Here is a 26233-nt window from a genome sequence, read left to right on the forward strand (position 1 = left end):
GTTTTTTTTTTTTTTTTTTTTTTAATTTTTTTTTTTTTTGGCGTTGTATGTGAAAATATTTATTGTATTTAAAAATAAATTTTTTTTTTTTTCCACTTTTTATTTGAAAATTATTTTTTATTTTTTATTTTTTTTTCTTCATTAAACAATAATTATATAAAAAACAATAAAAATGGGGGGATTCAATAACTACTTCTTTCTTTATTTTTTTAAAATATAGTATTTTTTATAATATTGTATTTTTTTTTTTTTTATTATTTATTTGAATTATTATAATATACTAATTATATTTTAATTTATATTAGAGGGCAGGAAAAGATTGGGAAATAGTACAAGAGAAAAGCTTTTACCGCTTGGGTAAATTCAAGTTTTAGATAAAAGAGGCGAAAAAATTTCAGATGTCTCAAAAGATTTAAGTGATGGTGTCAAATTAATCATCTTTTTAGAACTCATCTCTAGCAAAAAATTCAACAAGAAATATGATTACGAACCAAAATCACGTATCAACTACATTCAAAATGTTGCACTTGCTCTTAAATTCTTAGAAGAAGAGTTAAAGATTAAAGTTCAAGGTGTTGGTGCTGAAGGTAAATATTATTCATCATTTTTATTTAATAATTAAAATCAAAAGAAATATTAATTTGTTTTTTCTTTTTAAAAAGATTTTGTTGATAACAATAAAAAAATGATTCTTGGTTTCTTATGGACCTTATATCGTAAATATCGTATTGCAGTTATTAGTGAAGGTGATAAATCATCAGAAGAAGGTTTATTATTATGGTGTAAGAATACCACCACCGGATATGATGGTGTTAATATTTCTTCATTCACCAAATCATTCCGTGATGGTTTAGCCTTTTTAGCCCTTTCACACAAATTCGACCCAGAACAATTCAAATATGGTGAATTTGACAAACTCGATCCAATTGCTCGTTTAAATGCTGCTTTTGACTTTGCTGAAAAAGGTTTAGGTGTTCCAAAACTTCTCGAAGCTGAAGAAGTCATGAGAGGTACCACTGATGAACGTTCATTAGTTTTATACACCTCATTATTCTTCCACGCCTACCGTGCCAAAGAAGAAAAAGAACGTTTAGAAAGTAGCAAGAATGAAATTGCCAACCGTCTTGCTGGTCTCCAAAACTCACTCGAAAATGAAAAAGTTTCACGTGAACAATTAATCAAACAAAAAGACGAACTCAAATCCTTATTAGCCTCATTAGAATTCGAAGGTGCTGAACGTGAAAAGAGATTACGTGAACTCGAAGCCAAGCTCGAAGATACCCTCAAAAACCTTGAATTAGAAAAACTCGCTCGTATGGAATTAGAAGCTCGTTTAGCAAAGACAGAAAAAGATAGAGCTATCCTCGAATTAAAATTAGCTGAAGCCACAGAAGAAAAATCAAAATTAGAGCAACTAATTGAAGCTTCCCGTCAAAGAGGTGCTGCTGAAGCTCAAGGTCTCGGTTTATTAAGAAAGAATTTAGATCAACATGTCCACGATCTCCTTAAATGGCAAAAACTTACCGTCGAAAACTCTTCATCATCTTCATCAATCGATGACCAAATCATCGTTGAAGTTTCTGGTTTACCATTTGGTGACCAAGTTAAACATTTAGCCTCCAAATTAGATGAAGAAAATAAAGCCATTCAAAAATTATTATCACAAAAAGAAGATGACTTAAAAATAATGAAATCAAAAACCTCAAAATCAAAATCAAAATAAATTTAAATAATAATAAGTAATAATAATAATAATAATAACAAAAAATAATTTTTTTTTTAAATCATCATTATATATACCATAAACAATAACCACAAAAAATCAAAAAACATTTGAATAAAAAAAATTAAAAAAAAAATAAAAAAAAAAATAAAAAAAACAAATATATATCTGTAATATTTATAATAAAAAAAAATTTTATTTCAAGCTTAGATTACTTTTCATTATTATATATTAGCACCTCTTTCACCACTGCCTTCATCTTGTGAGTACAATTATATAATCTAATATTGTGTGCACTATATTTATAATTTGGATTTTATTCATTTAAAATTTTACTTCAATTGTTTTCATTTATATACCACTCTATTATTACCACTACCCCACTCAAAATATTATTATTTAAATTTCATTTAATTATTAAAGTTTACCATTTATATTATACCATTAATACACACCCACACATTTTTTATTTAAAATAGAAATAATTTATATTTTAAATAATTTTCATACACATATTAACCCCCACACCCCCATAGCTATTTTGTGTGGTTTTAATAAATTTTTTATAAAAAAATACGTAAATAATGTGGTGTGTTAATTTATTTACATTTTTTTATTTTTTTTTATTATAATTTATATTGTTTTTTTTTATTAAAGATAGATTATAGAATATATACAAATAATAAATATATGAAAAATTATTATAAAAAAAAATTATCATTTTTTTAGTGTTGTTATTTATAAATATATAATAAGCTTTATTAAATAAAAGAAAATTTATTTTAATAATTAAAATATATATTAATAAAAATATTATTATTGCTTGTTTATTTTTTTTTTTAGTATTTCATTTTTTTAAAAAATTATATAGTTGTTTTTTTTTTTCTATTTTATAAATAACCCCTAACACATTATATAATAATATTTTTTTATAAACTAAATCTGTAATAATATTTTTTGACATACACTATGATAGATAATAATATGTGTGGGAAAGAAAGGGTATGGATTCCAAATGAAGAAAAAGGTTGGATTGAAGGTGATATAGTTAAAGAAACTCAAGAGGGAATTTTAATTAAAGGAGACGATGATAAGGTAATAATTTTTTAAAAAATATTATTTTTAATAATACAAATCCTTACAATTTTTTTTATTTTTATAGGAAGTTATTATACCCAAAGATGAATTAAGAATGCAAAATCCCTCTATTCAAGAGGGTATCGACGATATGACAGGATTATCACATTTACATGTAGGTTTTTAGATATTAAATTAACATTGTGTTTTATATATACTAATGGTTTTCTATAGGAAGCAGCAGTTATACATAATTTAATAAAAAGATATGAAATTAATTCAATTTATACATATACTGGATCTATCTTAATTGCAATTAACCCATATACTAAATTACCAATATATACTAAAGAAATGATTGAAAGTTTCTGTGATCAACCTGTGGCTAAATTGCAACCCCATGTTTATTCAATTGCCGAGGGTGCATATAGAGAAATGTTAAATTTTCAAAAGAATCAATCAATTTTAGTATCTGGGGAGTCAGGTGCAGGTAAAACCGAAACAACTAAATTTTTATTACAATATTTTGCTGCTATGGGTGAAAAAGGAAACGGAGTCAATACTTCAATGGTATCAGAAGAGGATATAGAGGAGGGAAACTCCATAGAGACTCAGGTTATTAAATCAACTCCAATTCTTGAGGCATTCGGTAATGCCAAAACTTTAAGAAATGACAATAGTAGTCGTTTTGGTAAATTTATAGAAATCCATTTTGATAAATTAAAAGGTACTATTGTTGGTGCAAAATTAGAAACTTATTTATTAGAAAAATCAAGAATTGTAAAACCCCAAGAGAATGAACGTTCATATCATATTTTTTATCAAATGTTGGCAGGTTTATCCGATGAGCAAAAAGAGATGTTAAAGATTACATCAAATCCAGAGGATTTTTATTATTTAAAAGAAAGTGGTTGTCATTCAATTGAAAGTGTAGATGATGGAGATGTATTTATAAAAACAGAAAAGGCATTAAAAGTAGTTGGTTTCAACGATGAAGAGTTAATGGGTGTATGGAAGGTTTTATCAGCAATACTTCACATTTCAAATATCGAGTTTAACCCAGGTAAAGAAGAGGATAGTTCAGAATTAATAGAGTCACCCTCAAATAAGAATCAATTCGGAGATAATTACAAACCATTGGATGTAGCATGTGAATTATTAGGTTGTTCACCTGATGCTTTAAAACCAACATTTACCAAAAGAACAATGAAGGCCGGTAATGAATCATGCATTTTAAATTTAACAGTTGACCAAGCTTGCCAAGCAAGAGATTCTCTTGCAATGTTCTTATACTCTCGTTTATTTGATTGGATTGTTTATAGAATAAATCAATCTATTGATAAAACTACTAAAAAAGATTATTTATTTATTGGTATATTAGATATTTATGGGTAAGCATAGTTTATTTTTAAATATTATTTATAAATATTTTATATTGACATTTTAAATTACATTATTCTAGATTTGAATCTTTCGAAAATAATTCATTCGAACAATTTACCATTAATTATGCAAATGAAAAACTACAAAATCAATTCAATCATCAAATATTTAAATTAGAGCAAAAGGAATATGAAAAAGAAAAAATAGATTGGTCATATATAGAGTTTCAAGATAATCAAGAATGTATAGATTTAATAGAGAAAAAGCCATTGGGTATTTTAAGTATTTTAGACGAAGAAAGTCAGTTCCCTAAATCAACACCGGATACATTATGCACAAAGTTATATCAAAATCATGGAAAGACTAAAAATTTTGAAAAACCAAGATTTTCGAATACTCATTTTATTATAGATCATTATGCAGGAAAAGTAAGTACCGGTTTTTTTATATTTTTAATTTGTTTTTATTTATTTTTATTTTTTTAAAATAATATCCCACACATTATAAATTATATTTTTACATTTACCCCCCACTTTTTACAATTAAAAAATTTAAATTTTATTGTTAGCGCCTTTTATAGGGGGTTTTATTTTTTTATTTGTTGCAGTTTTCATTTTACTCTTATTGTTATTTTATTTTATTGTTATTTTAATTTATTGTTATTTTTATATATTGTTTAATAATTGTTTATCTCAGTAAATATTAGCTTTTTTTATTTTTTTATTTTTTATTGTTTTTTTATATTAATATTAATTTAATTTTAACTTTTATTTTTATAGGTCAGTTATGATACAAATTTGTTTTTAGAAAAGAATAAAGATTTTATTATCAGCGAGCAAGTTTCAGCTTTGCAATCAAGTAAGTGGGAATTTTTAACCAATTTATTACAAATTTTAGCCAATAAAATGGATGGGGATTCAAAATCAAAAACTTCAACTGGTGTAAAATCCTCATCAACATTTAAATTTACATCAGTTTCTTCACAATTTAAAGAGTCATTAAACTCCTTAATGACCACAATTAATAGTACAAATCCGCATTATATAAGATGTATTAAACCCAATACTGAAAAGAGTCCACAGCTTTTTGATAATTTAATGGTTCTCCATCAACTTCGTTGTAGTGGTGTCATTGAACAACTCCGTATTAGTAGATCTGGGTACCCAAGTCGTTTGTTATATGATCATTAAAGAGATACCGATTGTGTTGTGCTAAAGATTTCAAGGATTCAAATGATTGGAAAACAGTACTGACCGATGAAAAGAAAGGTTCTGAACTTTTAATGGAAAAATTAAAAATAGATAAAAATAATGTTCAATTTGGTGTTACAAAGTTATTTTTCCGTTCAGGGGTTATTGCAAATCTCGAGTTATTAAGATCCCAAACCATGATAAATAGTGCTATATTAATTCAAAAGATTTGGAGAGGTTTTGTTCAAAGAAGTTTATACCAAAGTGTTTTACAGTCTACTATATTTTTCCAATCAATTATACGTATGTTTTATGCCAAGCAAGAATACGAATCTCTTTTGGAGGAAGATGCAGCAATTCATTTACAATCTTTACTCCGTGCTTCTATTTATGAAAAGGAGTTCAGCGAAGTTATCAACTCAACTGTTCATATCCAATCTTTACTTCGTCGTTTACAAGATGCAAAGGAATTTGTAGAGCTCTGTACAAGAATGAACAATGTTATTAAGATTCAATCTCGTTGGAGAGGTAGGGTAGCCAGAAAGCTTTTCCGTCAAATGAAGATAGATGCTAAATCATTAAATAATGTTGTTGCTGAAAAAGAGAAATTGGTTTCACGTCTGGATGATATTCAAAGTAAACTAAACTCAGAATCTAATATGGCTAAGCAAATCAAAGAGGAAAAAGAAAAACTAGAAAATGAAATGGGATCCATTCAAATAGAAAAGGAAAAACTTGTATCTGACTATGGTAACATTCAAATGGAAAAAGAAGAGCTTCTATTAAAATTAAAAAATCTAGAAAAAGAGTATCAAGAATATAAGAAGAAGACCGAAATTCTTATTGAACAGCTCAAAAACCAGGTCATATCCCTTGAACAAATGGCCGAAAATAGTGGTTCTGCAACAACTCATAGCTTTGGTGAAAATAGTTCATTTACTAGCCCACCTATTAGTCTAAATGAATCTGGTATAAGTCAAGTTTCATCCGCAGTAGACAGTTCAATTGAAGAAGAGAATAGTATGAACAGTAGCATAATTTTATCACCTAAGCAACATAAAGGTGAACGTCGTAGAGATTTTGGGGATAAATCGCCACCATTAATATCATCACAAGAAATCCCATCATCTCAAAGAAAAGAAGATATGGTACCAAAGAAAGATTTTATTAATTTAGAAAAAGAATATTCTATATTAAAAGAAAAAGATGAAACCCATCAAAAATACATTGATTCATTAAAAAATCAAATTACCCAACTAGAAGATAAATTAAAAAAACAAACAACACACCCACGTTCATTGCTTCCAGGTATTCCATCAAATATAAACGAAAGTCCAAAACCAACAAAATTGTCTTTGAAGCAACAACAAGATTTAAATAATTATAATACTGCTGTAATGAATGTGACTTCTCCAATTCAAGTTTCACCAGTTGCCACTAATGTTGCTACTACAACTATTTCCCCACTCAGTAAAGATAATGTTAAGTCCTTATCTTATAAAGATTTTACCAATAGTCAAGAAATCGCAGCAGCAGCAGCCGCCGCTGCTCTTAATAGCCAAAATAATAATCTTCAAATATCCCCAACTAATAGTGATGCAAGTGAATCTAATAAATCAAAGGTAGCAAGTACCATATCGGACTTGGTTTCAGCTCTAAACTTCAATAATTGCCAATTGGAATCAGGAAAGTTTTTAATAGATTTGATGATGAAAGCAGATCATCAAGTTCCAACATACGTTCCTTCAGAAATGGGTGGTATTCCAGAACCTGCATTTATAGTATCTCGTTGTTTCTTAAAGAATATTTATAATCCCGATTTAGAAAATAGAAGTCAAGAATTAATAGAAATGAATGTAAATATTATAATATATTTTTGTGATAAAGTAGAGGAAATCATATACCGTGACCCAAAATCAAACTGTAGCTCTCTTTGTTATTGGTTTTCAAACTTTTATGTCCTCTTTAATATAATGGAGGCTTATAGTGATGAATCAATGGATAAAATTGTATTATCTGATCAAGAAAAAGTTTACATAGACAAATTAAAGACAACTCTTCAAACAATGATTGTTAAAGCCCATAAAAATGTTGTCAAAAACATCACAGATTATATCCAACCAATTTTACATAAATCATTAAATGATACATCATCAGAAATTGATTTTATGGACCCAATTACAAATTATTTGTATGTATTTTAAATATATATGTTCAAATTAATATCAACATTTATAAATACTAACTTTTTAATCCTTTTATTTATACCAGAAACCAAATTCAAATTTCATTATCTTTAGAAACATGTGAATTAAACAACAATATATGCAAGTTATTATTTGAACAATTATTTGTATATATCAATGCTATGATTTTTAATGAAATTTTATTAAGAAAAGATTTATGTTGCCTAAGAAGTAGTATTCCAATAAAGATGAACATATCAGAATTAGAACATTGGGTTAAAACACATCAAGGAAAAGAATGGTCAGTTAGTGTATGTGATAAATTGAAGTTATTAAAAGAAGTCGTTTACATTTTAATGATCGATAAAACTCAACTTCAAAATGAAGAGTTAAGAAAAGAAATTTGCCCAACCCTTTCCATTGCCCAATTAAAACAATTACTTACAATGTATTCACCAGATGTCGATAGTTTTGAGGATCCAATTCCTTTAGAAATCTTGACCACCCTTATGGATTGCCCAGATTACAACCCATCAGAAAATATACTTTTGGATCTTTCAAAGATTTTCACACTCAAATTTATCAACTCTCACCAATTAGCTTCATCAACATCCTCATTAACTGATCTAATGACCTCAATCAATTTAAGTCACTTAGAAAATGTTCAATATATTTGCGATGATTTGGTCAGTAATATTGTAAAGAAAAATATAGAAATTGCTTCAAATATACAAAAAATAAAAAAATAAAAAATTTGCAATAAATATTAAATAAACTTTTTTTAACTAAAAAATAATTTTATTTTTTCTTTTTTATTATTAACTTTAAATACAATAAATAAAAAATAATCAACAAAGACTTTTTTATTATTAAAGTTCTATTTTGAGCAAAATAAAATGGGTTTAATTTTACAACTATTCTATTATAATTTGATTTGATTTTTACCAACAATCTTCACTATCACTCTCGCTTTCACTTTCACTATCGCTATCACTTTCACTATCGCTATCTTCTTCATCTTCATCTTCTTCATCTTCATCTTCATCTTCATCTTCATCTTCTTCATCTTCTTCATCTTCTTCATCTTCTTCATCTTCTTCATTATCATCTTGAGCAAAAGACCCATATATTCCATTTCTATTATTCGTCTCGTAAAAATTACCCAAAAGATTTAAATGATTTTGAATTTGATTTATATTTTGATTTTGATTTTGAATTTGATTTTGAATTTGATTTATATTTTGAATTTGATTTTGACTTTGATTTATGTTTTGATTTTGATTTTGATTTTGATTTTGATTTTGATTTTGATTTTGATTTTGATTTTGATTTTGATTTTGATTTTGATTTTGATTTTGATTTTGATTTTGATTTTGATTTTGATTTTGATTTTGATTTTGATTTTGATTTTGATTTATATTTTGAATTTGATTTTGGTTTTGAATTTCAATTTGATTTTGGTTTTGAATTTCAATTTGACTTTGAATTTGATTTTGATTGAAACCATTAATGTGATTATTCATATTATGCAATACATTGTTATTGGACCTATTGAAACCACTGTTGCCTCTATTAATAGGATTTGTATTTGTTATATTTGTTGTATTTGTTGTATTTGTTGTATTTGTTGTATTTGTTGTGGTTGTTGTAGTTGTTGTAGTTGTAGTAGTATTTGGTGGTGGAACAATTGTAAAAGATAAGAATAATGGGTGGAGTGAGTTTTTTCTAAGTTTTTTATTACACATTGGGCAGGATTTTTTCCTTTCAAAAGATTTTATGATACATTTTGTACAAAAAGCATGGCCACATATGGTAGATGTCATTCCATTGGCCCCCATCTCTTCGAAACAAATTGGACATTCTAAATTAATAGTTGGTTTTCTGTTGCTATCTTCATTTTCAAGTTGTGCTTGGGCTCTAAAAACCTCCGAATTTTCTGATATAGATGAAATTGATAAATTCCCCTTTGGTTCTACGATATGAATAACGTCAGGTTTACTATTTTGGTTTGGTGGGTCTATTATGAAAACATCATCGTCAATTTGTTTTCTTTTATGATTATTTATATAGCCATTGTTATTATTATTATTATTGTTGCCATTACTATTGCTATTATAATAATTTGTATTAAAGTTATTATAATGATTATTCATACCATTATTCATATTATTCATATTATTCATATTATTCATATTATTATTGTTATTATTATTTGTAAAATGGTTATAATGATTATTCATATTATAATTATAATTATAATTATTCATATTGTTGTTATGATTTTGACGATTATTAAAATTACCATTGATACCATTATTCATATTATTAAAATAATTATTTGGTTGAAAAACATTTCTTGAATTATTAAAAAGGGATTGATTTGCTCTCGGTGATGGAGGTGGCGAGTCTGTTAAATCTACCAGATTATTTGTATTTGTTGGTAATGTTATTATTTCATCATCTTCATCGTCATCATCGATAAGGATAACATTTTGTTGATTGTTATTTTTATTACGATTTAAATTATTATTATTTTGTTGTGGGGATGGTAGAGCTTGTGGTGATGTTATTTGTGGCCTTTGGTTTTGTATTGGTTCATAAAATATTACTTCTTCCTCTTGTTCCCGCTCCTGTTCCTGTTCTTGTTCCCGCTCATGCTCCTTTTCTTGTTCTTGTTGTTGTTGTTCTTGCTCTTGCTCCTGTTCTTGTTGTTGTTGTTGTTGTTTTTCTTGTTCTGGTTCTGGCTCTGGTTTTTGTTCTTGTTCTTGCTCCTGCTCCTGCTCCTGTTCTTGTTCTTGTTCTTGTTCTTGTTCTTGTTCTTGTATTTGTATTTGTAACCCCTGTTGCTCTTGTTCTTGTGTTTTTAGTTGCCCAAGTGCTTGTTGTTCTCTTTCTTGATTGGCAAGCTTTTCCGGATCACTCTGGTGGTTAATTGTATTATTATTATAAAATAAACTATCCATTTCTAATTTTAAAGTGGTTAGATAGAATTTTTTTGTTTTTTTTTTTTTTTTTTTTTTGCAAGATTACAAAATTCTACCAATTAAATGGATATAAACTAAATTTTATTTTTTTTTTATATTTTATAAATTATATAAAAAAAAAAGTTATAATAATACTAAACTGTAACAATCTGTAAAAAAAATTATTAAAGAAAGTATTTATAAATGAAAAAAAAATAAAAAATAAAAAATAAAAAAATTATAAAAAAATTAAAATATATTCAAAAAAAAAAAAATTTTAAAATTAATTTTTTTTATTTATTTTTTTAATGGTTAAATATAAGTTTTTTAAAAAGAGAGACTTGTTTTATTTTACATAATAGAACAAATCAAAAAAAAAAATTATTCGAAAACCTTTTTTTTTTTTTTTTTTTTTTTTTTTTTTTTGCAAATAAAATTGGAAACAAATAAAAAAAAAAAAAAAAAATTAAATTGGGTTTTAATTTTAATTAATATGAAACCAAATGAATTTCAGTTTTGTTTTTATTAAAATTAAAAGTCAATTTATTTTCTAAAGAGTGCGGAAAATTTCGATAATAAATAGTTTTTAAATATACCAATTTTTTATTTTTATTTTTATTTTTATTTTTATTTTTATTTTTATTTTTAGTTTATAAAATCTTTCTGTGTAAGACATTGGCACCTATAAATGGAATGTAAAAATAAAATAAAAATGTTAATATTAATGTTAAAAAAAATTATATTAATTAAAAAAATAAAAACATTACCTTCTTCGTCATATTCTTGAGCAGTGACATACAAGTCTTTGAATGTGGATAATGAAGCTAAAATGGAACCACCCATCCATGCAGAATATTTACGTTCTGGTGGGGCAGTAATTTTAATTTTAATATCTTTTGGAGCTAATCTTTTAACTTCGTTTAATAAACGATCACCAAAACCTTGGAATAAAGTTGAACCACCACCTAAAATAATATTTGAATAAAAAGTTTTTCTAAGATCGATATCACTTTTTCTAATTGACATATCTAAACATTGATGAATACCCAATGATTCATCACCAATGATATCTGGATGGAATAAAATTTCTGGAGCACGGAAACGTTCAGCGCCTAATTCGATTACATTTCCATCTGGGAGGGTGTATTGTGGTTGAACTGGTTTAGATGATGATGAATCTGGTTCTAATAATTCCTCTTCTTTTTGTGGATCATGTGCAACATAACATGTTTTTTCTTTAATTGATCTAACTAATTCTTTTTCAGCTGAAGTTTTGAAATTATATCCTGATCTTCTTAATAAGAATTGTAAATACTCTGTAATATCTCTACCAGCAATATCAATACGAGTGATAGCATGTGGTAAAGCAAAACCTTCGAAAACTGGTACTGTATGGGTGACACCATCACCAGAATCTAAAACAATACCTGTAGTTCTACCACTTGCATATAAACTTAAAACTGCTGGAATTGAAAAATAAATTGCTGGTGCATTATAAGTTTCAAAAAATGATTGTGCTGCTCTTTCTCTATGTAATTTTGGATTGTGTGGTACATCAGTTAATAAAACTGGATGCTAATAATATTTGATAATTATTACATAAAATAAAATAAATGTGTTAATTTGAAAATTCTAATAGTTTTTTAAAATTATTTTAACCTATATCTCTATACTTACTTCAGATGATTGAATTTTTAATAAATCATAAGTATAGCTCCAAACTCTTTCCATATCACCCCAATCTGAAACAATACCATGATCCATTGGATGTTTTAATTTCAAAATACCTCTAAAGTCATTAATTCTATCACCAACAAAATAAGTTGATTCGTTTTCAATATTTAAACCCATAACCTTTTTATATTTTGGATTACCAACCAATGATTGAAAAATATGTGATGGTGGGTCTTGACCTGCAAAACCTGCTTTAATAACACCTGAACCCTAAAATTTTGTTAAAAAAACATTTATTAATACATTAACTGCTTTATTGATAAATTTTGAAATTTATTTTTGTAAATCTAATTGATTATTTACATTATCTATGACAACTGGTTGATTTGAAAATTCTACTGAACTCATCTCTAAAATTATATACTAATACAGTCTTTTTTTTTGTTCTTTTTTTTTAAAATAAATATATCGCTATTATTGATTAGTTTGTATGTATAATAATTTTATGGGAAAAAGGTTGATTTTAATATTTTTATTATTAAACTATACACATAAAAATAATAATACTGATGATCAAAAAAAATTTAAAAAAAAAAAAAAAATTAAAAAAAATTTTTTAAAAAATTAAAAAAAAATAAAAAAAATAAAAAAATAATTAAATATATTTATTTTTTAAAATTAATTAATTTTTTCAAAATTCATTGTTAATAATATATTAATTCAATTTAACCCCATTTAATTATATATACACATTTTTATTTTCCCTCTTTTTTATTTTTTATATTAAAATGAATTTAAAAAATGAATTTTTAAATAACAACTATATTATTATCAAAAATTTTTTAAATGGAAATCAAATAGACAATTTATTCAAAGAAATAGAAGAGCAAGTTAATATTTTAATATCAAAATTATACACACAGGGATTAATAAAGAAAGACTACAGTAAGGACGAATCATTAAGTTTAAATGAAAAGCTGGTTGGTGCAGAAAGTGAATTTATAGGGTCTTCGATTTTACTACACACCGAATTTGCCAGTAGATTAAAGAAATCATTTGGTGAAAATTTATTTCAAAATTCAAAACTTTTAGATATAATAGAACAGTTATTGGGAACTAAAAACATATCTGGGCATCCAGAATGGAATTTAAGATCAAAAACACCCAACAATAGATATTTCAATGTTCCATGGCACCAAGATTCTGCATACCTCGAAAAAGGAGCAGAGTTTTTTGATCAAGTAACTGTCTGGATAGCATTGGTCGATATAACCGATAACATTGGTCCATTACAAATAATTAAAAACAGCAATAATAATAATAGCACCACCAGAGAACTACTAACACATAAATTGGAAAGAATTGTAAATAAAGAGTACAAAGATTCATGGTATTTGCAAATTGAACAAGATGAAATCATGGATAAGCTAGGTTTTAACAGTGAAAAAGAACTAAATGATCAAATAGTAACATGCTCGCCACTACCCAAAGGCTCAATCGTAATATTTACAAATAAAACAATTCATAGAAGTTTACCAAATTTATCAAAATCAAACGAAATCCGTTGGACTATGGATATTAGATTTCAAAAATCAAGCGATCCCTCTGGTTTCTCACCCATAGATTTAGAATCACCCGAAAAATCAAATGAAGAAAAAATGAATCTAAGATCATCTTCCAAAGAAATAATACCAATTAACTATAATATATGGTCACCAACTAACAATCAAGAAATATTAATGTCACTAAATAATAGCAATCAAACAACGGATGGCGAAAAGAATTTAAGTGACTATTCTATTGATGGGCCATGGTTTAATCGTTGGAAATAGTTGACTGAATATTCAATGAATAAATAAAGCTTGTTGTGTTGTATATAATTTTGTTTTTTTTAATTTATTTATTTATTTTAAATATATTTACAGAGAGTGTTTATTTTTTTTTAGCTCCAGTGTTTGCTATAAATAAAAAAAAGAGAATGTTAATATTTGGAATAATTTTAAAAATTATTTCTTATTTTATTTATGGTATCACTTACAAAAATAGGTGCTAATACTGTTATTTCCAGTTGCAATAGTTGATTTGGTTTTTCTTCTTGTCGAGTTATTTGGTGATGTGCTTGTTTTGGTGGTGGTGGTTGTGGTTGTTTTCTTAACCTTTTTAGAGCTAGAGCTTGAGGTCGAAAGCTGTGACTCTGAATCTGGTAAATTGAATCCATCATCCTCTTCATCACTATAATAAAACAAATCAATTGGTTTTGATGTACCTGCAATTTTATTTTGTGTTTCAATAACTAAAGTGTGACCTGTAACTGTTAACCCATGATAAATACCACCTAGATAAACGTCCTGTGATGACGGCTCTTCCTCATCTTCATTTTTCTCATCTTCATTATCCAAGTCAATTGTTGTAGTGGTTGTTGTAGTTGTAGTGGTTGTAGTAGTTGTTTTATTATTCTCCTCATCTTCTTCTCTATCAAACTTGGTTTCAATAATTTCTATAGGATTTGATAAAACTGATTGTTTACTATAGTCAATGGTTTCTTTCTTTTTTGTATTCTTTTTTTTTGTATTTTTTTTAGTTGGTGTTTTCTTCTTACTTGGTAATGTAAATTCTTTTTCTATATCATCCTCTTCATCCGCTTCATAGTCACTGTCATCTATCTTTTCTTTTTCACTTTCTTTTTCATTTTCATTTTCATTTTCGTTTTCGTTTTCTATATCTTTTTCATTTTCATTTTCTATATCTTTTTCTTTTTCTTTTTCATCGGTTAAGCTGTTACTATTTTCTTCATCTATGACGATTGTACATTGATCAGTTTTATCTGTATCTATAATTTCTACAATATCTATATTTCCTTTTTCTTCATTTTCATTTTCTTCTGCATGTTCATTTTCATCATTTTTTAATTCTTTTAATTGTCTTTTCTTTTCTTCCTCTCTTCTCTTTAAATCGTTTTGGTGTATTGTATCTAAATTATTTTTTACTACAATTGCATATTTGGGATATGTTGTGGCAAACCGAAAAGTAAAGCCTATATCTTTTAAGTATAGTGGCTTTGAAGTGGATGATTGTTCAGTGGTTAAATAGGTTGAATAAAAACTGTATCGTATCTTTGAAAAATGATTCTTTAAAATACCCTGGGTGACTGTAATTAGCTCATGGAATTGAAGCTCTGTAAAATTTTCGTGATCATGTAATATTAACAATAACGGTATTACATATTCTTTGCCAACTCTAATATAAAAATGATTTCTTTCTTTAAATTGATTTTTCATTCTGTGTTGGTTTCCCAAAAAAAAAAAAATTAAAAAAAAATAAAAAATTTATAAAAAAAAAATATAAAAAATATTATTATTTTTTTTATTAGAATTTACATATAAGTATATTAAATAATTAAAAGAAAATAAACACAAACATAAATAAATGTTAAGGAATTTTTGATCAACTTTGAACAGTGAAGTTGAAAACTTCTTTTTTTTTTTTTTTTTTTCAATTTTAAAATACTACAATTAATTTTTATTATTTTATTTTTTGTTTTGGTTGGCATGGAGATCTAAATCAACTTGAGTGAAACAACCTGGAAGGAAACCAAAAGTACTTGATCTGAAACTAGTTCTATCTGGTTTACAACAAACAACTTCAAAGTTACCAAACTAGAAAAGTAATGAAAAAAAAAAAATTAATAAACCATCTTCCTTTTTAAATAATAAATTAAATAAAGCTTCTGAACTTACTTCAACACCAAATTGTCTGCAAGCCCCGCATGGAGTTGTAAATCTTTCAGTGGCATCACTATAATAAATTAATTTTATATGTATTTTTAAAAAAAATCGAGTTAGAAAAATTTGAGAGAGTGGTTGCTAGGGGGGTAAAGGGTTTAAAAAAAAAAAACTTTTATATCGTCTAAACTTAATGATTTAAAGTCATTTCAATTGAATACTGTCTGTTTTTAAAAGATTTTATATAAACTTTTATTTATTTATTTATTTTTGTTTGTTTCTGAAGTTTATTCAAGAAAACTTTACTTAATACCCTTTTGATCAACACCCCCCCCCCCTTTTAATATGTATACATGTATATACACATATATAAATATTTGCATGTATATGTTTTATATGATTAACTACTTACCTGACAACAATAATACCTTTAAAGGTAGTGCAACCTTCGGAGACAGCCTTAGTGTAAGCGGTTCTTTCAGCACAGATAGTTAAACCATATGATGAGTTTTCAACATTGACACCAGTATAAATTTTATCATTTGTACCTAAAAGAGCAGCACCAACTCTAAATTTGGAATATGGGGAATAGGAGTACTGTAATGAATCGTAGGCGGCATCCATACATTTGCTTAATTCTTCATCAGTTAATTTGTATTGTGGTTGTTCCATTTTTAAAAAGATAGTTTTGTTAATATATATATTTATAAATTATTGAAGTGTATTATTAAAAATTTGAGAAAAAAAAAAAGATAGGATATGATATTTAAATATTAAAAAAAAAACAAAAAAAAAAAAAAAAATTAAATTTTGAAATTTTTAAAAAAAAAAAAAAAAAGAAAAAAAAGAAAATTTTTTTTTTCTTGTGGTTTGGTGAGGTGTGTGGTTTAAAAATATAAAATAAGAAATAATTAATACAGACAAAATAATAATAATAATAATAATAATAATAATAATAATAATAATAATAATAATAATAATAATAATTATAATAATTATAATAATAAATATAATATATGATAAAAAAGTAAATTTATAACATTATGTTAAAAAAAAACTTTAATAAAGATATATATCATCCAAACACAAGTGTATATACAGATATCTTTTTGAAAAGTCAATATCATTAAAAAAAAAAAAATCTTGAATTTAATTTTTTTGTTTTTTAAAAAATAATATTATTTCCAAATTGTAATGTTTTTTAGCCAATTATAAATTCTTTTAAAATATTCAACCTCTTTTTTTTTAGTAAAAGAGAAAAATGCCTTTTTTGTTAACTTGAACTTAATTTGATTGGTTATTTTGGAATTATAAAAATAAAAAAAAAATAAAAATTTTATTTAAAATATTTAAATTTAAATATTTTTAAAAATAAAATTAATATTAAAATTTAAGAAGCCTTTTACCGTAATTTACCAATAGAAGTAAAAAAGTTATGATAGAATTTTAACGAGCATTTGATCTCAATAATCTATTATTTTAAATTTTTGAAAGAATACACACTCACATTTGGGTGGGTTGCCAAAAACTTTTTTGTAACTATTTAAAAACAAATGCCACCAATATATGGGAATATTTCAAGATAAAATAATTTGAATACTTGTATCGCAGTCTGAAAATTAAAAATTATACAATTAAGGTTAAAACAGCTACCAAAATAAAAAAAATAAAAAAAATGTAATTATTTTTATTTTTTTTTTTTTTTTTATTTTTTTTAATTTTTTTTTTTTTAAATTTTTAAAATTTTTTTGAGTGGAAAAAAAAAGTATAAAAAAAAAACCAAATTGATTAAAGATTACTTAAATTCAAAACAGAGAAAAAAAAACGAATAAATAAAGAATTTAATAATAACATATAAATTTATAAATAAAAAAATAAAAATAATCAATTTTATAAATATAAATCCACCAACATAAATCCACCAACATATATACCCAATAAAATGGCCACTTCCACCACAACATTAAATAAAGATTTTGAATGGGGTATTTAATTTTCATTTTAGAAATAATTATGTATTTCTGTTTCTTTTACTAATATTAATCATTTTTTTCAATGAAAATTTAGTTGTTACAAAATTTGAAACAATGATTAAAAGAGAAACTGAAATTTCGGTTGCAATCCCAACTATTGGAATTTTAACAGAGGTAATTAGAAATAGTCATGCAACTACAATTATGGGTTTACAAAAAGATTTAGAAGATGCAGCTAAACAATTAAAAACATGTCCATTCAATCAATCAATTTCATTATCATCAGTATGCGATCTTTTTATTCGTTTTGTTACAAGAACCTCATTAGATTTCCCAGTAAGTAATATAGAATATAAATCAAATCCAATATAAACATATTAATTAAATGATAATCGATTAGAATTTTGATCATGTAAAGTTAATTTAATTGAAAGAGGTGAACTACTTTCCAACAATCATCGCTGAGCAGAATTAAAATTTCACAATTAGCAGATAAATTCATTAGAGATGGCGTCACTATTTTAGTACATGGTTTTTCAAGAGTAGTTTTAGCACTTTTATTAAATGCAGCCTTTCAAGGTAAAAGATTTTCAGTTATTGTTACTGAATCAAGACCAGATTCATCAGGGTATGTTATTATAACTTTTTAACCAATTAATAATAAAAAACCTAACTTTATTTAATCATTTATAATTAGTTATAAAACAGCAGCAAGATTACAAGCAGCAAATATACCAGTTAAATTAATTATGGATGGTGGAGTTTCAAGAATTATTGATAAAGTTGATTATGTTTTATGTGGTGCTGAAGCTATTGTCGAAAATGGTGGTATTGTTAATAAAATTGGTACATATCAAATTAGTATTGTTGCAAAAGCTTTCAAAAAACCATTCTATGTTGCTGCAGAATCATTTAAATTTACACGTTCATACCCACTTAACCAGTCTGATATCGAAAGTTTAAAGAATGAACATATTTCTGAACCATTTAAAGTTTGTAATTCTTGTTCAAATTGCGAAAACCCTGAACAATTAACTGTACGTAATATAATATAATATTTATTTATTTAAAATATATACTAATTTTTAATTTGTTTGTTTAAAATTATTCAGATTGATTCACCAACCTTAGATTATACACCACCATCATATATTACTTTACTTTTCACAGAACTTGGTGTTTTAACTCCATCAGCCGTATCTGATGAATTAATCAAACTTTATTATTAAAAAATCATATATGCAAAAAAAAAAAATATAAAAAAAAAAACACATAATTTGTGAACATCAAAAACTAAAAAAAAAAAAAAAGTATTAGTTCGAATTTTCTTTTTTTTTTTAATTAAATAAAAAGCTTTATATTGTAAATATAAAAAAAAAAAAACCATTATCATCCATAAAAAGAAAGAAAAATCGAAATTTTTTAAGATAATGGTGCAAAGATTTGGGAACTTTATTTAATCTATTTTATTTTTAATTTTATAAATTATTTTTTTTTAATTTTTATTTTTTTATTTTTTATTTTTTATTTTTTATTTTTTTGTATTTTTATCATCACACAAACATTTATTTAAATATTGTTTGGTTTAAATAAACAAATTATAAATTTATATTTTTATTATATATAATAGATAAACAATCAAAAAATGGCATTAAAAACTTGCAAAGATATTAAATCAATTAAAGAAGAAATTCATTTGAAAAAATTAGAAATCATGAAATTAAAAAATAAACAATATTTTGAAGTAACTGTTGGATTTGTTCCAACAATGGGATATTTACATCAAGGTCATATATCATTGGTAGAGAAAGCTAAATCAATGAACGATATAGTCGTGGCATCAATTTTTATAAACCCAACACAATTTAATGCAAATGAAGATCTATCAACTTATCCAGTAGATTTAGAAAGTGATAGTAAGCTTTTGAATCAAGCTGAAACAGATCTATTGTTTTTACCAACACCAGATATAGTATATCCAAAAGGATTCTCAACCTATGTTCAAGTAGAATCAATGTCAGATGTATTAGAAAGCAAGAGTAGACCCGGTCATTTCCGTGGTGTAGCAACAGTTGTGACCAAACTATTATTAATTGTAAACCCATCCAATCTATATATCGGCCAAAAAGATGCAATGCAATGTATTTGCATATCAAGATTAGTCCAAGATTTAAATATAGATACCAATGTTCACATATGCGATACTATTCGTGAAAATACTGGTTTAGCAAAATCAAGTAGAAACAGTTATTTATCTCAAGATGAACAACAACAAGCTTCAAAAATATATCAAATTTTAACAGATTTTAAAAATAGAATCTCATCATTTAATGACCGTAATCACTTTATTGATGAAATTACAAAACTATTAGAATCAAACCCAAATGTAAAAGTAGAGTATGTTAGTTTAGCTTCCCACGAGAATGGTTTAGAAATTTTAGACCAATTCCCTCCACCACCAAAATCAAATTTATCAATAGCTTTATTTTTTAATGGTTTAAAACGTAAAACTCGTTTAATTGATGTAATAATTTTATAAAAAAATATTGTAAAATAAAATAAAATAAAATAAAAAGAATTTAAAATTTAAAAAGTTTAGTAGTTTACAAAAATAGTTTTATTTATATTGATTTGTTTGTTTAAAATGAAAAAAAGAGGATTGATTGTTTTAAAATCTACCCATTTGATAATCAATGAATGCTTGACGAAGATCTTTTTCTGAACCTAAAACCATTGGACCATATTGGTGGACTGGTTCGTTTAATGGTTGAGCTGCTAATAATAAGAAACGTGCACCTTTTTCGGTTGCAACTGCTTCGATTCTATCTTTACTTGAATCAACTTCAAATACACCTACATGTGATTCTTTAACTTCTTTCATATTGTCTTCTGGGACCAAATTTGGTACTACCTTCAAATACAAAGGCGAATGCTGTGTGACCTGCTGGGATTAATTCTGAAAATTTAACATTTGGTTTTAATTGAACATCTAAAAACAATGGACGTGTAACAACACCTTTAATTACACCCTCTACATCTTGATATTTTCCTGCAATAACTCTAACCTTTAAATCATCGTTTTTAACCTCTGGAATATTTTCTGGTGCAATATCTTGATAGGATGGAGGAATCATTTTATCTTTAATTGGTAAATTTAACCAAAATTGGTAACCATGCATTAAACCTTCAACTTGTTTTGGCATTTCACTATGAATAAGTCCTGAACCTGCTGTCATCCACTGTACACTACCTGGTGTTAATAAACCTTGATTACCTTTATTATCTTTATGCTCCATTAAACCCTCAATCATATAGGTGATAGTTTGGAAACCACGATGTGGATGCCAATCAAAACCATTAATATAATCGTCAGCTTTATCACTCTTGAACTCATCCAACATAAGGAATGGGTCTAAACGTCTTAATTTTGGTTGACCAATAACTCTTTTTAAGGCAACACCAGCACCATCTTCAGTATCCATACCTCTTTCAATTTGTACAACCTAAAATATTATTATTAATAAAAAAATTAAAAAACCATTAGTAAATTATATTAAAATATTATAAATATTTATTTCTGTTAAAAATCTTACAGTTCTTGAAGTCATTTTATTTTATTTTATTTTAATTTATTTTATATAATATTATTAATTTAAAATTTTAGTTTTTGATATTTATAATAAATTTATTTTATTTATTTATTTATTTATTTGTTTATATTAAATTTTTTATTTGATGAATGAATAACTTTTGATTTTTTTTTTCTATTTATACTAAACAAAAATAAATAAAAAAATATAAAAAATAAAATTAAATAAAAGAACAAATATATTCCGGTAATATAAAAATAAAAAAATTTAAAAAAAAAAAATTTTAAAAAAAAATTAATAATAGTTTCCGGAATAAATTAATGATCTTGAAAATAAATTCAAAAAAAACATTATTCCAGAAATTATATTATGGTATATTTTTTCATGACATAACAGATTTTTTAAATTAAACCAAAAAAAAAAAAAAATTTAAAACAAAAAAAAAAAAAATTTAAATAAAAAAAAAAAAAAAAAGAATTTTTTTATTTTTAAAAAAAAAAAAATAAAAAAAAATTATTAAATAAATTAAAAAATTAAATTTAATTCTAAAAAGAAAATTATCTAAAGGTATTTATTATGTTCTCTAATTTTTTCTTTATTTCTTTTAACTAAAAAAAAATAAGATATTTTTGATTTTATTTTTTTTTTTTTTTTTTTTTTTTTTTTTTATAAGAATCATTGGCGACATGGCCGCTACAAAAAAAAGATTTTTTTTTAATTCATTTTGAAAAAATTACCTTTTTTTTTTTATTTATTATATTATTTTTTTTTATTATAATCAAAACCAAAAATAAAAATAAAAATAAAGCACCCACACAAATAGTAACACAAAAAAATAAATTTTATTTTTTTTACTTTCACTTTTTTTTCTTTTTTTCTTTTTTTTTTTTTATTTCGTTTATTGTAATTACACTCTCAACTATTTTTATTTGTAAATAATTATGTATTTTAAAACTCATCAAAAATATTTATAAATATAAAATAATAATTCACCCTTTTTTCTTTTTTTTTTTTTTTTTTTTTTTTTTTTTTTACCAACTTGTAAATAAATAATAGTTTCATAAAAAAATGAATCGAATTTCAATATTTTTTTTAATTTTAAATTGTTTTGTATATTTATGTAAATCTCAAACTACTATTGGTAGTTTGATAACATCCGAATATAATTGTTTAAATAATTTTATAACAAAAATTGGTCAACTTGGTCAATTTTCAACATTACCATCATCATCTGACTATGATTTTTGTGCAAAAACATTTGTTTCTTGTAGTAATGGATATGTCAATTCAATTTCGTAAGTATATTTAAATATTTAATTTTTTTATAAATTATTTAAATATTAATTATTTTTTATTTTTTTCATTAATATTCTCAAATTTTTCATTTTTTTCTTTTTTTATAGCATTTCACAAACAAACACAAATTTAATTGAAAGCAGCGATTTAGCATGTTTTGCAAAAGTTTCAGCTATAATATTATCAAGTGTTAATATTAATTCAAATGTACTTTATTCACCACTTGCACCAACTTTAAATACATTCACACTTAATACAAAGGTTTCAACATTTGAACTTACAAAAACAATCAATGTTAACTGTGAATCTTTAACTATCATTTTCTCACAAACTGCAACAGTTACACCATTAAAATTATCATACTTAAAAGCAGGCGCCAAAACAATGTAAATATATTAAAATATTTATTTTCTTTATAAATTTATATTAACTATTTTATTACAACTATATAGTACAATTTCAAAAGGTGACGATTCTTTAGAGTTTAATAATGATCTAACAAGTGCAACAGCATTTTCCCCAGCTTTGGTTTTTTCAGTTTCTAAAATCCCAAATTTATCCAATGTCTTAATTAATGATTTGTAAATATATTTATAAAAATTTAATTTATTTTTTCAATATATACTAATTTTTTTTAAAAAATAGATCGATTAATCTCGCTTCAACATTTGATAGTTCAACATTTTCCAGTTTAACAACATTTTCAGGTGTTAAAAAATTAACATTAAATAGTGGGGTTTACACTAAATATCCAACCGAGTTGCATTCAATGACAAATAGTGTTTTAGAGGATCTTACTTTTATTCTTTTCTTTTCACCAGAAGTTACAGCTTTTTTAGATTATTCAGTTTTTACAAAATTACAAACTTTAAAATTTGAAAAAACAAATATGTTCTTACTATCAGATTCAAGCAATAATTATCCATCAACATTAATAAATCTGTAAGTAGATTTTTACTATTGTCTTTATTTTAGGTTTTATAAATATTAATATTTTTATTTTTTCAGCAACTTTAATAATAATGTTTTAAAAACTTTACCAGCTTATTCAACATTTAATAATATTAAAAGTTTAAGTTTAAATCATAATTCTATTACAAGCCAACTTCCAACAATATTTTCATCAACAAAAATTCAATACTTGGATCTTAGTAGTAATACTCAAATGACAGGTACCAACATTGATGAATCTTATTGTAATACAGTTTTAATTCTTACAGGTAACACTAAAATTACAGGTTCATTACCAGACTGTTACAGAGGTCATTTATATGATGCCACCATTTCCAATTGGTTTGCAAATACTGGCTTAACAATAGTTCCATTGGATACATTAGAGATTATACCAAATATGAAAATAATTAATGGCAAAACTTATATTTTTGGACAAAATGTTGGTTTCTTAGGCAGTTCAATTAAAACATCCCCATCAATTTCTTTCAGCTTGGATGTACCAAATCTCAGTTTTTATTCAAACACTACAACCTCAGCTTTATATACAGTAACATTTTCAAGTGCAAACAATAAAGTGTTTTATCTTAGCAATGACCCACTTTATCCAATACCTTCAAATATTTTTATAACTTCATCTGATGGAGCTATTTCAATTAAAGGAAGTTATTTCTCTTATAATGAAAGTTTAGTTAGTGTTACAATCGATGGCTCTCCATGTATTCTTTCTCAAGCACCAACTTTTAATGAAATTGTTTGTAAACTTTCATCATTTAATTCCACCAAAACAAAAGTACCAGCCATTATTACAATCGATCAAGAAACAAGTAAGTTTACATTGGAATCTCTCTTACCAGGAACAGAAAATATTATTACAGATTGTCCAAATAGTTGCTCAAATCATGGTTCCTGCAATTTAGATACATCCAAATGTACATGTGATAGTGGATGGACATCAAAGGATGATTGCTCATCGGCAGTTGTGCAATGTAAAGACCCAACATGCTCAGGACATGGTACTTGCTCTACATCAACCGGCATTTGCCTCTGTGAATCACTTTACATTGGTGAGACATGCTCATTACCAAATCAATTCATTAGCTCAGTACAATCTCCAGGTGAACTCGGTGGTTTAACTACTTTAAGAGGATGGTTTGGTGATGTCCATGATGGATTAAAAATTCAAATTGGCAACCAAGCTTGTTCATTAATTAATGTTACTGTAAAAGAAATTAATTGCACTGTTGGCCCAGGCAAAGGCGAGCAAGTAGTTTCAATCACGCAAAATGGTATTAGTTGGAGTGGTCAGAATTTATTCCGTTATTATAGTGGTCTATTCAGATGCTTAAATGACTGTATGGAAGATTTATCGCATGGTGTCTGTGATTCTACCAATGGTATTTGTCAATGTTTTGACGATTGGTCTGGTTTTGATTGTAATTCAAAAGATAATGGTAACAGTCAAACATCACCTGGCGGTGTTACAAATGGTGATGTATCTTATGATATTTCTGTTTACAAAATTGTTGAGTATTCAATAACCGGAGAAATGCTCTTTGAATACTTTTTACAAAACTCTTGGGTTATTGATAAAGAAAATACAAATCAAAATATTCATAAATTCACCCAATACATTGGATCTACTGGTGCCACAGTCGAATCTACAATCGAGGAGGTCAAGGTTCAAGAAAAGAGAGAGTTTGGAGGTGTAGTATTCGAAGTTAAACCAGGCTCAATTAAATTTTCAGTTAGTATTAAAAACTATCAATATCAAAGTAGTCTTAGTACCATTCAACTACAAATTAAATCAGTCGCAACCTCTGAAGACGATTGTAATTTTGATCCAGAGGTCAAAGAAAGTGATGGTAATGATTTAAATTATCTTACAATCACCAAAAATGATAAAAGATTATATGGACGTTTCATCAATACAGTTATTAGCGATGGTCAATCTACCTATTCCTCAAGTAAAATGTTAAATACAACCGATAAAAATGAAATCCTTTTTGGATTAAATTTACCACATTGCACTGAAGAGTGTATTATCGATCCAGGTAATTATATAATAATATTGGTTTTATTTATAACAAGTTATATATATTCTAATATCTTTTTAATTTCTTTTAGACTTTTCTGTTTTAGTTGACCCAAATATTAATAAAAAATGTAACTCTAGAGCATGGGTATTACCTGTAGCAATTGTTATACCATGTGTAGTTGTATCAGCTTTAGTAGTAGCAGGAATTGTATATTATAAAAAGAATCGTACAGTGATTCAAATCAAGTTAAAAACCTTAAGGGATAAATAACACACTATAAACAATTAAAAATAACACACTATATATAATCACTAAAAATATAAATTTAACCAAAAAATCTTATTGGATTTCGAGTATATATGTATAATAATAAAATAATAATGTGTATATTAAATAAAAAAAATCTTATTTATTTATTAAACTTAAAGTTTTTTTTTATTTGTAATATTTATTACAAAAAAAAAAG

At 25.3% G+C, this 26233-nt stretch overlaps 11 protein-coding genes across 11 annotated transcripts; 6 read left to right on the plus strand and 5 right to left on the minus strand.

Annotated features, from left to right (window-relative positions):
* Positions 1-305: 305 nt before the first annotated feature.
* On the plus strand, positions 306-1723 carry DICPUDRAFT_80288 (cortexillin I; the record flags this gene model as incomplete). The annotated part of the gene is made up of 3 exons (XM_003289468.1): positions 306-329; positions 375-587; positions 663-1723. Coding segments are annotated over 3 exons (1296 nt in total), but the record flags the coding sequence as incomplete, so codon positions are not given.
* A 984-nt stretch (positions 1724-2707) lies between these two features.
* On the plus strand, positions 2708-8346 carry DICPUDRAFT_98394 (uncharacterized protein; the record flags this gene model as incomplete). The annotated part of the gene is made up of 8 exons (XM_003289469.1): positions 2708-2818; positions 2886-2975; positions 3035-4191; positions 4263-4611; positions 4963-5041; positions 5081-5353; positions 5431-7564; positions 7645-8346. The coding sequence occupies 8 exons, from the start codon at positions 2708-2710 to the stop codon at positions 8306-8308; spliced, it is 4857 nt and encodes a 1618-aa protein (XP_003289517.1). The 3' UTR covers positions 8309-8346.
* A 154-nt stretch (positions 8347-8500) lies between these two features.
* On the minus strand, positions 8501-10522 carry DICPUDRAFT_80290 (uncharacterized protein; the record flags this gene model as incomplete). The annotated part of the gene is made up of 1 exon (XM_003289481.1): positions 8501-10522. The coding sequence occupies one exon, from the start codon at positions 10520-10522 to the stop codon at positions 8501-8503; it is 2022 nt and encodes a 673-aa protein (XP_003289529.1).
* Positions 10523-11172: 650 nt separating this feature from the next.
* On the minus strand, positions 11173-12604 carry DICPUDRAFT_88548 (alpha-centractin; the record flags this gene model as incomplete). Its single annotated transcript, XM_003289482.1, has 4 exons — positions 11173-11204; positions 11290-12097; positions 12200-12466; positions 12560-12604. The coding sequence occupies 4 exons, from the start codon at positions 12602-12604 to the stop codon at positions 11173-11175; spliced, it is 1152 nt and encodes a 383-aa protein (XP_003289530.1).
* A 380-nt stretch (positions 12605-12984) lies between these two features.
* Positions 12985-14028, plus strand: DICPUDRAFT_35909 (uncharacterized protein; the record flags this gene model as incomplete). Its single annotated transcript, XM_003289470.1, has 1 exon — positions 12985-14028. The coding sequence occupies one exon, from the start codon at positions 12985-12987 to the stop codon at positions 14026-14028; it is 1044 nt and encodes a 347-aa protein (XP_003289518.1).
* A 100-nt stretch (positions 14029-14128) lies between these two features.
* Positions 14129-15474, minus strand: DICPUDRAFT_153915 (uncharacterized protein; the record flags this gene model as incomplete). The annotated part of the gene is made up of 2 exons (XM_003289483.1): positions 14129-14154; positions 14235-15474. The coding sequence occupies 2 exons, from the start codon at positions 15472-15474 to the stop codon at positions 14129-14131; spliced, it is 1266 nt and encodes a 421-aa protein (XP_003289531.1).
* A 249-nt stretch (positions 15475-15723) lies between these two features.
* Positions 15724-16590, minus strand: DICPUDRAFT_153916 (uncharacterized protein; the record flags this gene model as incomplete). The annotated part of the gene is made up of 3 exons (XM_003289484.1): positions 15724-15852; positions 15934-15991; positions 16331-16590. The coding sequence occupies 3 exons, from the start codon at positions 16588-16590 to the stop codon at positions 15724-15726; spliced, it is 447 nt and encodes a 148-aa protein (XP_003289532.1).
* Positions 16591-17860: 1270 nt separating this feature from the next.
* Positions 17861-19120, plus strand: DICPUDRAFT_88551 (translation initiation factor eIF-2B alpha subunit; the record flags this gene model as incomplete). Its single annotated transcript, XM_003289471.1, has 6 exons — positions 17861-17903; positions 17986-18227; positions 18292-18308; positions 18358-18519; positions 18589-18928; positions 19004-19120. 6 exons carry the CDS (start codon positions 17861-17863, stop codon positions 19118-19120), a joined length of 921 nt encoding a protein of 306 aa, XP_003289519.1.
* A 416-nt stretch (positions 19121-19536) lies between these two features.
* On the plus strand, positions 19537-20430 carry DICPUDRAFT_153918 (uncharacterized protein; the record flags this gene model as incomplete). Its single annotated transcript, XM_003289472.1, has 1 exon — positions 19537-20430. The coding sequence occupies one exon, from the start codon at positions 19537-19539 to the stop codon at positions 20428-20430; it is 894 nt and encodes a 297-aa protein (XP_003289520.1).
* A 129-nt stretch (positions 20431-20559) lies between these two features.
* DICPUDRAFT_94922 (uncharacterized protein) lies at positions 20560-23709 on the minus strand (the record flags this gene model as incomplete). Its single annotated transcript, XM_003289485.1, has 3 exons — positions 20560-20765; positions 20803-21394; positions 23677-23709. 3 exons carry the CDS (start codon positions 23707-23709, stop codon positions 20560-20562), a joined length of 831 nt encoding a protein of 276 aa, XP_003289533.1.
* A 113-nt stretch (positions 23710-23822) lies between these two features.
* DICPUDRAFT_35924 (uncharacterized protein) lies at positions 23823-26037 on the plus strand (the record flags this gene model as incomplete). The annotated part of the gene is made up of 2 exons (XM_003289473.1): positions 23823-25782; positions 25856-26037. Coding segments are annotated over 2 exons (2142 nt in total), but the record flags the coding sequence as incomplete, so codon positions are not given.
* Positions 26038-26233: the final 196 nt, after the last annotated feature.

This window comes from Dictyostelium purpureum (assembly GCF_000190715.1).
Source record: "Dictyostelium purpureum unplaced genomic scaffold DICPUscaffold_179, whole genome shotgun sequence".
Classification (NCBI taxonomy): domain Eukaryota; phylum Evosea; class Eumycetozoa; order Dictyosteliales; family Dictyosteliaceae; genus Dictyostelium; species Dictyostelium purpureum.